Source organism: Malaclemys terrapin, chromosome 1 (assembly GCF_027887155.1).
Source record: "Malaclemys terrapin pileata isolate rMalTer1 chromosome 1, rMalTer1.hap1, whole genome shotgun sequence".
Classification (NCBI taxonomy): Eukaryota; Metazoa; Chordata; order Testudines; family Emydidae; genus Malaclemys; species Malaclemys terrapin.
In genome coordinates this window covers 229,059,945-229,074,717 of record NC_071505.1, presented here as the reverse complement: position 1 = coordinate 229,074,717, position 14,773 = coordinate 229,059,945, and the positions used below count along the sequence as shown (strand labels likewise).

General features: G+C 42.5%; 1 protein-coding gene across 3 annotated transcripts in view; it reads left to right on the top strand.

Moving 5' to 3' along the window:
• The window catches only part of LOC128825790 (granulocyte-macrophage colony-stimulating factor receptor subunit alpha-like), a 42,356-nt gene extending 28,258 nt beyond the window's left edge, over positions 1 to 14,098 (top strand). For 2 of the 3 annotated variants that reach the window (XM_054008598.1, XM_054008590.1), the window contains 4 exons: positions 536 to 662; positions 1,294 to 1,393; positions 5,445 to 5,535; positions 6,450 to 14,098. In XM_054008598.1, the coding sequence (XP_053864573.1) occupies positions 536 to 662; positions 1,294 to 1,393; positions 5,445 to 5,535; positions 6,450 to 6,521 (390 nt within the window). In that variant the 3' untranslated portion in view covers positions 6,522 to 14,098. Of the gene's footprint in view, positions 1 to 535; positions 663 to 1,293; positions 1,394 to 5,444 lie in introns of all 3 variants that reach the window. The other variant, XM_054008584.1, reaches the window with a different exon arrangement.
• Positions 14,099 to 14,773: the final 675 nt, after the last annotated feature.

The window sequence follows — 14,773 nt, the reverse complement described above, 5'->3', positions numbered from 1 at the left end:
ATCCCTTGATAATAAGTCCCCGGCTGATTAATGGTCATTGAACACCCTCCAGGGCAGGAGTCCTTTGTATGTCACTAGCATATTTACAGCATATTTCAGTAACCCTACAGCAAAATCTCATAACTTCATACACACTGGGTAATATACATATTTAGACAGAACAAGGGGTTTCAGCAGATCATGACCTTTCATATGATATCTTATATGGCATGCTTTGTATGAAATATCACAACTACATATGAATGATGAACATGGGGGTTTCAGGGTGCCATTTTGAGGTACAGTGTGTCACAACCATATTCTGTTTCCATAAGCAGGCACAAAGATACTCTTTGTAAAGCTGGGATCAACAAATGAAAACTTTCATGTTATTAACATTTACATATACAATGAAGACAAGTACTTAGTCTAACTATTCTGTGTTTGTACAGTGTCTAGCACAATGGGGCTGCACTCTTGGCTGGCCCTTAGGCACTACCATAATACTTCTTGTTATTATTATTAATAATAATACTAATAATTGCCTTGTTTTTAGGTAACAGAAACAAGCTGCACATTTCAGAATTACGTGAAAAAAAAGTACACCTTGCAAATCAGAGCAAAGGGAGGTTTATGTCTCGTAAGCCAGAATTGGGGGGAATGGAGTGAGCCCATTGAGTTTGGTAAGGATGTTGAGTATTTCTTTTATTTAATTTTCCCTCGGTAATTACCTGTCTGTTTCACTTACTGTCTCACCTTCACAGACACAAACCAATCTTAATTCCATTCAAATATTTTATTTCTTCCTGCTGAGAAGGAAGTGAGGGAGATTATTATGTACCTTTTAATCCTTGGGAACCACTCAAATACTATGGTAATGAATGCCAGAAAGAGTTAAGACTAAAACAGCAATAAGGGCTCAGCTACCACAGTGATGAGTGTGGCATATCATAAACACATTTTCCTTTGCCACCAGCTCATTGTTGTCGTCTCTTTTTCCACCTCCATGTCCTCTCCTACTCATCCTCATTCTCTGTATCCTCATCCCTGTCCTCCTCCTCTTTTGTCTTCTGATGGAGTCCTCAAAACTCCTGGGCTCCATGGCCCTGGTTGATCTATGCTTCTGTTGGATTTATAAATTCTATCTGCTCCTCAGTCCTTTGCTCAGTAAAGTATCAGACTGAAAGGTAGTTCAGATTACAAGAAGGCTTATTATGCTGGCATTCATTGCTATCAGTCATCTAAGCAGCTATTTGACATAGCCATGTGTGCTCATCTTACTATGCAAAAAATGTATAACTGTCTTTCTTTAAGGTAACCCAGAAGATGCAGTTCTTACGACTACAGTTGTTTTACTCCTCATAGCATTTGGAACAATCCCAGTGGCACTGGTCATATTTTTTCTGTGCAAAAGGTAAAACTTCTTGTGAAACATGGGTACACCCCCCAAAAACAACTTTAAGTGTCTAAATTTTGCCTGTTTTTTTTTTTTTTTTTTTTTTTGCAGGATGATATTTATAAAGGGATTGCAATATATTAGGGGGAACTGGTACCACCACTTTTTATTAAGGTTCCTATTCTAAGACCCCTGTTTTCAGTTGTTTATAACTTTGCCAAACCATTTGGACAGAACTTTTCCATGCTGCATCAGGGTGAATTTTCTTTCTTTCTTTCTTTCTTTCTTTCTTTCTTTCTTTCTTTCTTTCTTTCTTTCTTTCTCCAAAACAGTTCAGTCATCTCAGAGAATTAGGCTAGGAAAAATATGCTGATTTGTCCATTGCAAAAAAAAATAAAGACATCTTTCTGATGCAGCCATGCTTTGGAGCAGGGATTTGAAATTTGGCAGACTGGTACCCTTTGTGCCAGGGCTGTGTCTTTTGCTGTTGCTGTGAAAATTGCAAAAATTTGGCCTAGTTATAAGCTTTCGAATAATTGAGGTTTGTACATGCTCAGTAGGGCCTTGCCAGAGCTTAACAGCTGAAATCTCTAAAGATTTGACCCTCACCTGCATCCTTGAGCCTCTCACAGCTCCTGATGCTGACCCAATAGCCTATGCACCATCCTCACAGAGTGACTGGAGCATGCTCCAGACCAAGACTACAGGGGTTCATTCCCTATAATGGCTGCTCCCAGCTGCTCTGAGCTGAGGTGGAGCTGAACACCAGAACTGAGATCAGGGAGCCTGTCTCCCCATCCTCTCAGTGACACCCTGCTAGCACCCAGGCAACATGGAAGAGGGAGTAGTCTGATTCAAATACAGAGGGATCAAGAGCCCAGTGTAAGGCATTGCATGAGAAGTCTGGGGGAATAGATTGGGACAAAGAGTGTTGGGGGCAAAAACTGGGCCGCGCTGGGCAAAACTAGGTCTGGGAGCCAAAGAGAGAAATGGGGGAAAGATGAAGAGAATGGGTGGGAAGGAAACTGAGATTGGATGGAAAGCTGGTGAGATTGGGATTGGAAACCAGTGGGATGAGGAGAAGGTGTGGGGAGGGGAGAGAGAGATCTGACAATGAGCTTGGCTGCAGGAGGAGAACTGGGGCTAACAGGGCAATGAGACTGGGACAAGCAGCCAGGGGAGGTGAGAACATTGAGATTGGACGAAAAGCCCCAGGAGAGAGACTGGGAGCAGGGGAGGGAACTGGGACTGGCTGAGCAAGACAACTGGGGACAAGGAACTGAGGCATGAGGAGAGGGAGGACTGGTAATGGCTGGGCAAGGAGGCTGGGAGTTGGAGAGGATAGTGACTGGGTCTTACTGGACCAAGAGGCTGGGATTGGGATCAGATGCCTAAGGAGTGGAGACTGGGACAGGCTAGTGAGGAGAATGGGACTGGTAGCCAGTGGTGGGATAGAGATAGGACTGTGAGAGGGACAGGTTGGGGAGAATGGGGAAGAAGAGGTAAAGCCTGTGGGGGATGGGCAGAAGAGTCTGTGCCCACTAGAGCATTCCCTTCCAGAGCCTGAAATGGAACCCAAGATCCCTGAGTCTCACCATTCCCTTGCTGTCAGCAAAATCTGTGAACCCCACTGGCAAAGTGTCTCATCTCCCTCTAATGTTGGTCCACTGAGGATAACAACCTACTGTTGGTATCAGTTATCTATTAGCTGAAATGGCACAGGTCTATGTGGTGGAGGTTGAAAGGTTCCAACCCCGCTGACGACCCATGTCAGTGTGATGCCATATGATGGAATTTCTGTTTTTTTTTTTCCAACTAGCTTTTTAAAAAACTTAGGCAATTACACACCAAAAATCCATTAAATCACATTAGTGTGATAAAGTCAAGCACTCAGAAGTTAGGAAATGGCAACTTGTACAACCTTGATTTATCACCCTTCTGCATATGCATTATGATACAGTCTTTAATTGCATGATCACCAGGGCCGGCTCTAGCTTTTTTGCTGCCCCAAGCAGCAAAAAAAAGCGCCGCCCCCCCCCAGTCCCCCCAGCCGAGCGCCGCGCTGCCCCCCCCGCCAAGCGCCACCCCCCCCCGGAACCCCCCGCCGAACGCTGTGCGCCGGAGCCCACGCCCCCTGCGCCGAGCACCGCCGGAACCCCCTCCAGTGCTGAGCGCCGTGACGCACCCCCACCGAGCGCCACGCAGCAGAACCCCCCCCCCCCAAGCACCGAGCCCCGCACTGCCCACCCCCCGCCGAGCGCCGCCGGAACCCTCTTCCAGCGCCGCGCCGTGCCCTCGCCGAGCCCCGCGCAACCAGAGCCCGCCCTCCCCGCGGAATGCCGCGCCGCACTCCCCCCGCCGCCCCTTACCAAGTGCCGCCCCAAGCATGTGCTTGGGTGCCTGGAGCCAGCCCTGATGATCACCTACCATTTTTTCCACAGGACCCCTGCCTCATTCAGTGCACAGAATGGTGCACATTTAATGAACCACTAGTCAGTATTTTATTTTATCCTCATTATTCAGTCTGTGAGCCCCAGGCCTTTTTTACTGCACAATAGTCTAATCCTGCTATGAAGACAGAATTACTGATTTTTTAATAGGCTTTTACATGGTGCTCATTACTATAGTACCTTCCCTAGAGTGCTTCATAAACATTAATTAATTTATTTTCACAATACCCCTGTGAGACGAAAGGGGCTATTTTATTCCCATTTTACAGATGGGAAGAAGAGGCACAGAGAGGTTAAGGTCATAACTAACCACTAATTTTGGATGCTCAATCTGAGACAGCTAGGACCTTCTTTTTCAGAGTACTCAAGAGTTATATAGAACTTCATGTGTTCAAAGTGAAGCTTCTCTTGACTTCAGTTGCAGTTGTGAGCGCTCAGCACTTCTGCAGCTCAGACCAAGGATTTCAAGTCAGGTACTCTTAAAGTGGAACACACAATTAGTGACCAGCTGTGATTTAAGTGAGCACAGAATCTCATAGGAACTCTGGCAGAGGCAGGGATAGAATTCAGTTCTTGAGGGCATCATTCAACTGCCTCAACCAGGAGACTACCTTTTCTCTTCCTGTGAGCCCTGCCTCATTCATTGCACACTTTCCAAATTCTGCAACAAATGAGCCAGGGAACCTACACACAATAGACTCATTCACTACAACCCTGAGGAGGTCCATCCTGTGAATTAAATGAGGCAGGAGTTCTGCAAAATAATATGAGATTATGCAATTAAAGACTATATTGTAATGAATGCACACAAGAGGGCAGAATTAAGATTGCCCAGGCAACCTTAATTCTGGCATTTCCTAACCTAGGAGTGCTTGACTTTGCAATCTTAATAATGTTCTTTTAACATAGTTTTTGGTGCAGTTACATACAAAAATGGTCTTTGCAAGCTTTCTGGGACACAAAACTTTAGAAATCTAATTTATATAAGTAAACACCTGGAGTGGTGAAATCAGTGACATGTCTATAACTATGCTTTCCTATATATTAAATCCTGTCAAATAATATTTGTACTGTTTCTTTAACACTGTAGCAGGAAGCCAGGTCAGTCGGATGGCAGTGGAGCAAGTTTTGGGCAGAAGGTCTACAAGTGAAACAGAAGAGCTTTAATAAGGAGCCTAATTCTCCATTGTGCTGCACCTGTGTGGTTATTTACATTATGCAAAATAAATGTAAATTGCTATCATTTCTATGTGATAGCATTTTACATTTACTTTGCAATGATGTAAATTGCATCATAAAGTTCAGGGCAATGGAGAATCAGGCCTAAAATGGTTTCCTTATTCTAATCAAGATCCTTATTCAGTATTAGAAGATAGTGACTTTCTGGTTTGTTTTTTTTAAACCAGTTACAAGTAGTAGTAATCAAAATTCTAAACAATTAATTGATGTTAATCCACTCTACACTAACCAAGCATAAATTTTCAGTTACTCCACTGATTCATTGTGCCTTGAAAAGGGAAAATAAGAAATGTCTCAAACATGTAATAGAACAGAAAATATTTGTGCATGTTCTGTACCTATCTTTTCTTCTTCTTCACCATTTCTTTTTGTTCCCAAAGATACTGCAGTTTGAAAAAAATGTTTTCTCCAGTTCCGCAACCAAAAAACAAATTTCATGAACTTTTCCAAATATCTGATAAAAATATACAGGTAAGTTTTCTTTATGTAAAATTTGTTGATTGTAAGGATCTATCACAGACTGGAAGGTCTGACACAAAAAGTCGAGGTTTGCATTTCAATTTATAAACATTAAGAGAGTTTGATGTGAATTCTTCTTTGCTGTTGTTCAGTGTTGTGTGCTGTTACACAATTGTTCCAGCCCACTGGTCCTCCCATTCTAATGCTGAGTGACTATTGATACCGGTCAATTACAGGTAATTCTGACTAGTGTCACGTGACTAGGGCCAAAACATAAAGATAATTCTTTTGCCAGCCCTGCTGGGTTGCTTCTTCATACGGTCTTAACATGCTTGAGTAAGGACTGCAGAACTCCCATTCACATTAATTGGAGTTTTGCCTGAGTAAAAACTGTAAGAACCAAAGTGTTTCACCCTTCTACAATCTATTTGGGTTAATAGAAAACTAGACAACAGAGAGATGTTCACAGACTGAGAATAACTTTATTTTTCTTTACCATGTCTGGGAGAAAAACAGAAGTTCAGTATTCAAATTACCTCCTTTACTTTTATTCAGTTTGACATGGTTAGTTGACATTTAGCTCTTGACCATCACGTCAATAGTGTTGAAATAAACATGATTGGCTTTTAGCTGGAAGATATGAATGTATTGTTTTCTCGAAACATCTTTTACATTGCAAAACAATGTAATGTTGATTTTGCCTTTGAGGTATCATAATACTGGTGTACCAATGTTGTTTTCCTCTTAATGAAAACTCTCTAATAACCAAGAGGTGGGGTTATAAAGAAAAATTAAAGGGGAAAAAATGAAATAATTCCATTAAATGCCTTTAACCATTAAATGAATAAACTGAAGTCTCAAGTGGTAAATCTCTAGTTAATCTCATGAATGATACTAAGGCAGATTTTTTCCCCTTCCTTCAATAGAGGGAATGGATGGATCTACCACCCGCAAAATATGAAATGGAAGAAATAACTACTGTTGAAGAAATTAAATAACTTCTAAAAGCAAAATGAAGCACTTGGATTCCCCAACTCAAACAACTACAAATCCTCATGGCAATTTTGTATGTTTGCACACTCGCTCCCTTTCTCTCCCCTACAAATGTTGCCTAACACTTACATTATAAGTCCCTTTTTTCAGTTTCTTATAACTTTGTCAAATTTGAATCATTTGGACAGAAGCTTTTCCATGCTGCGTGTCTGCTTGAGGGTGAATATTCTTGGAGTGTTTAAAAAAAAAAACAAACATTTCAGTCATTTGTTAGAACAACTTTAGGGGGGAAAAATGTTATTTTGCCCGTATTAAAAGACCTCTTACAACCTTTTCATTGACAATCTCTAGTACCTCCCTGCTTTGAAACCTGTGGAAATTCAGCAGGGGTGTTGCTGTGGTGACAGGAATGTGCTTTATTCATCCTTAAGAATATCAACCCAAATTTGGCCAAGATATTAACCGTTGAAAAATCATGGTTCACACATGCTAAGTATAGACTTGTTAAAGAGTTTGGCAGCCAAACTTCTTTAGGTCCTCACATCAGACTATGTCTAAATCTCGGTGATTCTTTCTGCGTAACATCTCTAAGATACATCTTTTTCTATCCATCCTCACAGCTAAAATTCTAATGCAGGCCCTCATGATCTTACGACTTGATAATTATTTTTCTCTGGCATTAAGAAATGCAACCTTTACCCACTTTTATCCATTCAGAATGCTGCTGCAAAGATCATTTACTTAGATCCTATCCCATTTATACTGCTGTTCACTCTTTTAGTTGTCCAATCGCTGCTAACCTTTCTGGTGAAAACTGAAACAAAAAAGGCATTTAATACATGGGCCATTGCTGTGTTTTCTGTTATTGTCTTTCCCTCCTCATTGAATAGTGGGCCTACCATAGAATCATAGAATATTAGGGTTGGAAGAGACCTCAGGAGGTCATCTAGTCCAATCCCCTGCTCAAAGCAGGACCAACTCCAACTAAATCACCTCAGCCTAGGCTTTATCAAGCCAGGCCTTAAAAACCTCTAAGGATGGAGATTCCACCACCTCAGATAACCCATTCCAGTGCTTCACCACCCTCCTAGTGAAATAGTGTTTCCTAATATCCAATCTAGACCTCCCGCACTGCTACTTTAGATCATTGCTCCTTGTTCTGCCATCTGCCACCACTGAGAACAGCCTTGCTCCATCCTCTTTGGAACCCCACTCCAGGTAATTGAAGGCTGCTATCAAATCCCCCCTCACTCTTCTCTTCTGCAGACTAAATAAGCCTAGTTCCCTCAGCCTCTGCTTGTAAGTCATGTGCTCCAGCCCCCTAATCATTTTCGTTGCCCTCCGCTGGACTCTCTACAATTTGTCCACATCCCTTCTGTAGTGCTGGGACCAAAACTGGACACAATACTCTAGGTGTGGCCTCACCAGTGCCGAATAGAGGGGAATAATCACTTCCCTCGCTCTGCTGGCAATGCTCCTACTAATACAGTCCAATGTGCCATTGGCCTTCTTGGCAACAAGGGCACACTGCTGACTCATACCCGGCTTGACAAAGCCCTGGCTGGGATGATTTAGCTGGGAATTGGTCCTGCTTTGAGCAGGGGGTTGGACTAGATGACCTCTTGAGGTCCCTTCCAACTCTGATATTCTATGATTCTATAATTCTATGATTCTCATCCACTGTAATTCCCAGGTCCTTTTCTGCAGAACTGCTGCTTAGCCAGTTGGTCCCCAGCCTGTAGTGGTGCATGGGATTCTTCCTTCCTAAGTGCAGAACTCTGCACTTGTCCTTGCTGAACCTCATCAGATTTCTTTTGGCCCAATCCAATTTGTCTAGGTCACTCTGGACCCTATCCCTACCTCCGCCAGTTTAGTGTCTACCTCTTCCGCCAGTTTAGTGTCATCTGCAAACTTGCTGAGGGTGCAATTGATCCCATCATCCAGATCATTAATAAAGATGTTGAACAAAACCGGCCCCAGGACCAACCCCTGTTCTTGGTTTTTCTCTTGCTTCTAATTTATTTGTAAAATGTTTTCTTGTTATACTTTATGTCCCTAGTTAGGCCAAGGAACAAAATGAGATTAAACTTTCTAATTTTGTCCCTATATGCTTGTGTTGGGTTATTTTAATTGTAACCCTTCTGACAGGTGGAGCCGGCAGCAGCCAGGGCAGGGTTAAATATCTAGGGGTTCCTTTTCCACAATACAACACAGAACCAGCTTGAGCCTCCACCCAATAACATGGGAAAATTACACATCACCCCGGGCTGCCTGAAAGACAATACTTCTCCACTCGCAAGCACACAGTCTGAGAGTAGAAAAGAAACTTTTAATGAAAGGAGAGAAGTCACTCAACAATAATTAGGCAAAATGCCAGAAGCAGGATTCATAAACCTAAAACTGTGAGCAGGACACACACCCCTCCCCCCCAGAGTGCGTGGGGCAGCGTCTTCTGCCTCATGTTCTACAACCAAAAGTTCCTTTACTGTGCCCCGCTCTGCTCCCTCACCATATCCCACTCACAGTAGTTGTCCTTGGTCAGTGATGACCCAGGGTTCAGAGGAGCATCTGTATGAGTCCACCTCCCACCTGGCGAAAAAGACACCTGGCTTGCTCCGCCATCTGAGCACTTGCTCTGGCTGGCCACGTTGCCAGCCGCTGCTCCTCACCACCTGGCCGCCCTGCCAGCTGCTGCTTTTTGTTGCCTCCCGCCCGGCAACTGCTCACCACTTTTGCCGGCCAACTGCTTTCCACTTTCACTGGTCACTCCTTCCGGCCGCCCATCAGTCACCTTCTGCTGCCACTTGCCTTTCTACTGTGACCTCTGTAGATCAGTCTCTTAGTGATTTTTTTAAGCTCTCAGTAGGTTGGGCAGAAACACTGCTCTAACACAAGTGATTTCAGCTCTCATTGAGTACTTAGCATAACAAAAGGCTCCTAATGAAGCCTATTTAGCTTGATTTTTAAACACTGGGGAGGAACAAGTTAAACCAGACCAGGGACCCTTAAGGAGAGTCCACATCTCCTGGCTGGGATACCTATCCCCACCCCTCTTATTTTCACAAGGCTCTGGCATTTGAGCACCTGGCTTAACGAGGTCCTTTCAGCTGAGGCTGACCCCCTCATTTGGACCCTAATCACAGTCCTGCTCCCCTTTATTCATACAAGGACAACAACATCGATAACAGCATTTCATTCCCCTGTATTCACTACTAAAGTGATTTGTAACCCAACATCGGCCAAAGTTGATCACTTTGAGCAACACCACACTATCTGCTGGATATCTAAGCAGAGTAGGTGTGTTCGTACAAATAGTTTGCTCCTGAAGTCTCTCTCTCCCAGCTGTCAGGGGAGAGTTCATTCAGACCTTGCTTACATCATATTCATCCTTTGTAATTAGGCCTAGTTTCCACTCTTTGTATGACTCTTTTTCAAGTTTCAGGTCATCAAAGATCTCTTGGTTAAGCCTAATAACTAGGTCAACATACAGTATTCATAAATTATTAAAGTGGCTCTACTTCCATCAGCCTTTTCCTGTAAGTTTCCTCCTAGCAGCTAGGAGACACTGTGGTGCCTGACACAGGAATTGAGAGCAGGGAGACTCTCCTGTGCTCTCTCTGACATCCAGGAGGAATCAGCCTGATTGGAATGGAGAGGGGGCAGAGACAGGGTCCAGGAGGGGCTAGGCCAGGGCAGAGAGAGCCTGTACTGCAGCAGGGTTGAAATGGGGCAGGCTTTGGAGGGATGGGGATAAGGATTGAGACCAGCTGAAGGAGTGCATTCTAAGGGCAGGGGCAGATAGAATAAAAAGGGAAAGTGTCTGTAACCACTAGAGAACACTCCCCCCACCCTCCCCGAGCCTGGACTAGAATCAGAGATTCTTGAGTCTGATCATTCTTCTGCTGACTAGCAAATATTTATGAAACCCACTGGCAAAGTGTCTCATCTCACTTTTGTGGCTGGTCCACATAGAAAATCACCACCAGCAACTGCTATCAGTTACTCCACTGTATTTTAAGCGGTAGAAATCAGTGTTCTGGATCTAAAGGTTACAGTCTTTGCTTATAACCCATGTAAAGGGTCTATATGGTTCCACACAATTCAATTTGTTAAGTTTATTTTCAGTTTGTTTTTTTGGTTTTTGAAACCTAGGAAATTCATACAACTGTTAAAAGAAAATTAACATACATTGCAAAGCAGTGCACTCATAAATAAGGAAATGCCTGAATAAAGGCTGCCTGTCAAACCTAAATTTGACCCCTTGTGCATAAGTATTGTGATAGTCTTTAATGATATGATCATATTCTATATTTTTCCCACAAGACCAGAGGTTCATTTGGTGTGCAAGACCGATGTTGCTCACTGAACTGATGGCTATTCAACATTTTTTTTTAAAACTCAGTATTAAACATGTGCTTACATCTGTTTCACAAACATTAACACATTTATCTTCATAACAGGTCAGTGAAGAAAGGTGGTATTACTAGCCCCTTTACATAAGTGCAACTGGAGAGCAGAAAAAAAATAAGGCTAAAACGGTCACATGTCCACTAATTTTGGATGCCCAACTTGAGATATCTAGGGCCTGATTTTTCAGGGTGCATGTCCTATTCCCATTAAACTGAGTTGGTATATACATAACCAGGGTGGTAAAAAAAAAAAAAAGATTCATAATGTCCAGTGAAACACATCTGTGAAAATTAAGAGGGAGGAAAGTATTAAATATGCATATAATTGATATATTTAAAGGCCAGCTTTGTGAAGACTGGCTAGTTTTTATACTTTTTGAAATTTTCTATTATTTAGCATGTACAGCTGATCCAAAAGACTGAGTAATGGCAGTAGTAGGTGAGTTCCAATTATAAACTCTTTTGGAGTGTACATTTCTGAACCTCTCACTGCTGTCCATTTTCCTAGGGCTATTTTTTTTTTTTTTAAGTTTAAACTGTGATTGGATACATTTGAATAGAAATTGGTTGTTGCAATAATACAGAAAACAAAAGTTTTTAAATGTCTCATTTATTGTTTGAGTTCTATGTTCCCATACTGTATAGTCACACAAAGCTGCTGTTGCTAAATATGATAAAGAATCATAGAAAGCATGAAAAGTGATACAGGCTGTAATTTACAGCAGAGATGAAGCAGATGCAAGTTCCATCAACACTCCCTTAAAAATTAGGTCCCCTCCTCTAGTTTGAGTATATATATATATATATAATACATAAAAATATATAATATATAAACATTTCAATACCATTCCAATCATAGTGGCTGCTCCAGTGCTAGCAGCAGATTTTGGTCTTTTCTTACTGTGGAGTGCTGACAATTACTTAGTGTACCTTTTGTATTCTCTCCACCTTCATTACCAATGGCCCCTAATGGAGGCAACTAGGATGGATCCTGTTTACTTATTAAAGCAGTTAAAAAGTCTTGACATCTGAAACAGCAGCTTGAACTGAGAAACCAACACCACAGGAGCTGCCAGCTCTGCACAAACTAGTATGAGAAATAACACCATTAAGTATGTTCAAGATAAGAACCAACATACTTGCTAGCAGTAATACCTACAGGAGTTAATCATGTTTGTTACTGGAAGATGTACCATGTATCTAAGGAATGTGATTACATTACATAAAAACCTTAAAATCAATGGCTAACTGGTAATGGAAGAAATCCAGCTTTAACTCTGAGAAATGTCTGTGAACCTCAAGCCTCCAGAGGAAATATCATTAGCTAAATCATAGACCAAGTGGCCTGAGCAACTAGTGCCCAGGGTTATACTATAGGTTATACCAGGGGTGGTCAAAATACGGCCCATGGGACAAATCTGGCCCGTCTTAACATTTCTGTCCGGCCCACCAGGCTCTTTGGCTGCATCCTCGTGACCTCCAGGTCGCTAAAAGTCCCGTGGGAGTTGCGGGGCCAATGCTTGCAGGCACCAGCAGCACACGGAGACCTGCTGCCCCCCTCCCACCAAGGGGCATGCAGAGATGTGCCATGGTGCCAACAGCCAGCCACTTCCGGGAGCAGCGTGGGGCCACAGCCTGCAGGAAGCCTGCCTAAGCCCTGCTGCACTGCCAGCCGGGAGCCACCTGTATAAGCACCTCCCAGCCAGAGCCTTCACTTCACACCCCCTTCCGAACCCCAACCCCAGGTCAGAACCCCCTCCTGCACCAAACTCCCTCCCAGAGCTCAAACCCCAACACTGCACCAGCCCAGAGCTCCCTCCTGCACCCAAACTCCCTCCCAGACCTGAACCTCTTCCATTAACATAGTAGAAATGTGTGGCCCCTGAGGACATATCAAAATTCATGGAGTGGCCCCCCATGAAAATTATTGCCCACCCCTGGGTTATATTAATGGTTCCCAACCTTTTCCCATTGGAGGAGTGCGCCTGTGTCTTAAAAGACCTCACACCATACCACAACATATTTTTCCATTTGTGAAGGGGGGGAAAATGGTTGAGGCTTTTGGAGGTGGGGGATGTTATTTTCTTTTTCCTGTTTCCCTCCTATGTTCTCTACTTCGCAAAGCAGGTTTTTTTTTTTGGGGGGGGGGGGTGAGGGAAGAGGGGAATACATCAGGCCTCTGTACATCATAAAAATGTAAAAGGTCAACCCATTTTAGAGCTGATAATAAAAAAGTATGACTTTTCTCAGTAAGAGGAACAAAAAGAGGTTTCCATGTTTATCTTTATTATATCGATGCTGCCAATTATGAAAAGGAGTATTTGCCTTCCACAACTGCCAATTCAACTTGGGATTGACAGCCATATAGGGTCTTTACTCCTCACACACTATTGTCCCCAATAATAAAGATCATGCAGGTTCTATTTTGCTTGTCACACATGTAAGTTACGCCATCAGTAATAATGCGCAACACAAATTGCCTTTGGTGTATTTGGACAAATATAATTGACTAGTAAACCATGCCATTGATGCAGAAAACACAGCTTTCCCCCAAAAAAGTTATTTATACTGTACTGAGAAAAACAAAAACTTGTTGTGTGAATGACAAGACTAGATATCTGTGGACAAATTGCTTAGCCCTGTGCTAAGTGCAGCAAAGAGAGAAGGCACAGCCTGGATGACAAGGGGAACAAATGATCTAAATTACTTCCGTGCTGTAGAGTGTTTTATAGGGGCTGAACCATTACAGCAAGAGGGGGCGATTAAAGTACAGATGGCTTATGCTGGCCATACACAGCTCCTCCACCAAGGAAATTAAGTCTGCCTGTTACAGTTCTTTTATAGCCTTTCCACTTCAAGTATTCTACACAGTCCTTTAGATTACTATGGAAATCAAGCGTCTCCCTCCCCTACAAATGTTATCCCAAAACAAATTTAAGCTCAATTTAAGTTTCACCTTCCTCTGAAGCATTCATTGATCAAAACTAATCCAAGGGCGATACCAGATACTATGAACATACATAAGTGTTTTCAAGCAGTCATTGCTTACCGGGAACAGTAATGCCTTTACAGTGAAATGTGGACAGGTCACCCAACTTAACACATATTTAGGTCTTGGTGAAAAGCTTGGTTATTTAAAAACAAACACATAAAAAACTAATACTCCCTTGCCTTTTATTTTTAGGGCTTGATTCTTAGCTGCCTTGCACCTTTTGCAATCATTTACAAACATGCAAAGTATATATGAAACAGAGTCAGAATTAGAGCATAGTTTGAGATCACACTGCAGTAGTGATTTACTAGCAGAATGGAATTTAAATCCCTGTTTGGGACTTTTAAGCTGCTACAACAGAAATGACTTTACACTAGGGACCAGGTAGCTGAGACCCAAGCCAAGACAAACTCATCCAAAAAGCCACCTCCAGTAGCACAGTATACTCTTTATATTAAGCACAGAGAATTGAATGAATGATGGAAGTTTGCCACTTCATGACACCATTGTGTACAGCACCTATATCTTCCATGGAAATGTCCCAGCCAACCATTTACCAGACCTAACCCTGTTTAGAGAGATAATACGAATGTACCAGGTTGTAATGTGCTGGTTCAAGCAGTGAAGGTATAAGGTGAAACTGGAATGTTCTTATGAAAAGATGTTTGCAAAAGTTCCCCAGGAGAGCCAAAGCTTCAATATAATTAGTTTCAACAGAGTAAGTATATTTATTGTTTTACAGCAAAATGCCCCAATTTAAAAGAACATACTTGCTAAAGGTTCAGCTGTGCAAAATGGTACAGAGTGCTTAAGTACAAGTGGAATAGACATGATTTGTTAAACAAATACGCAAACA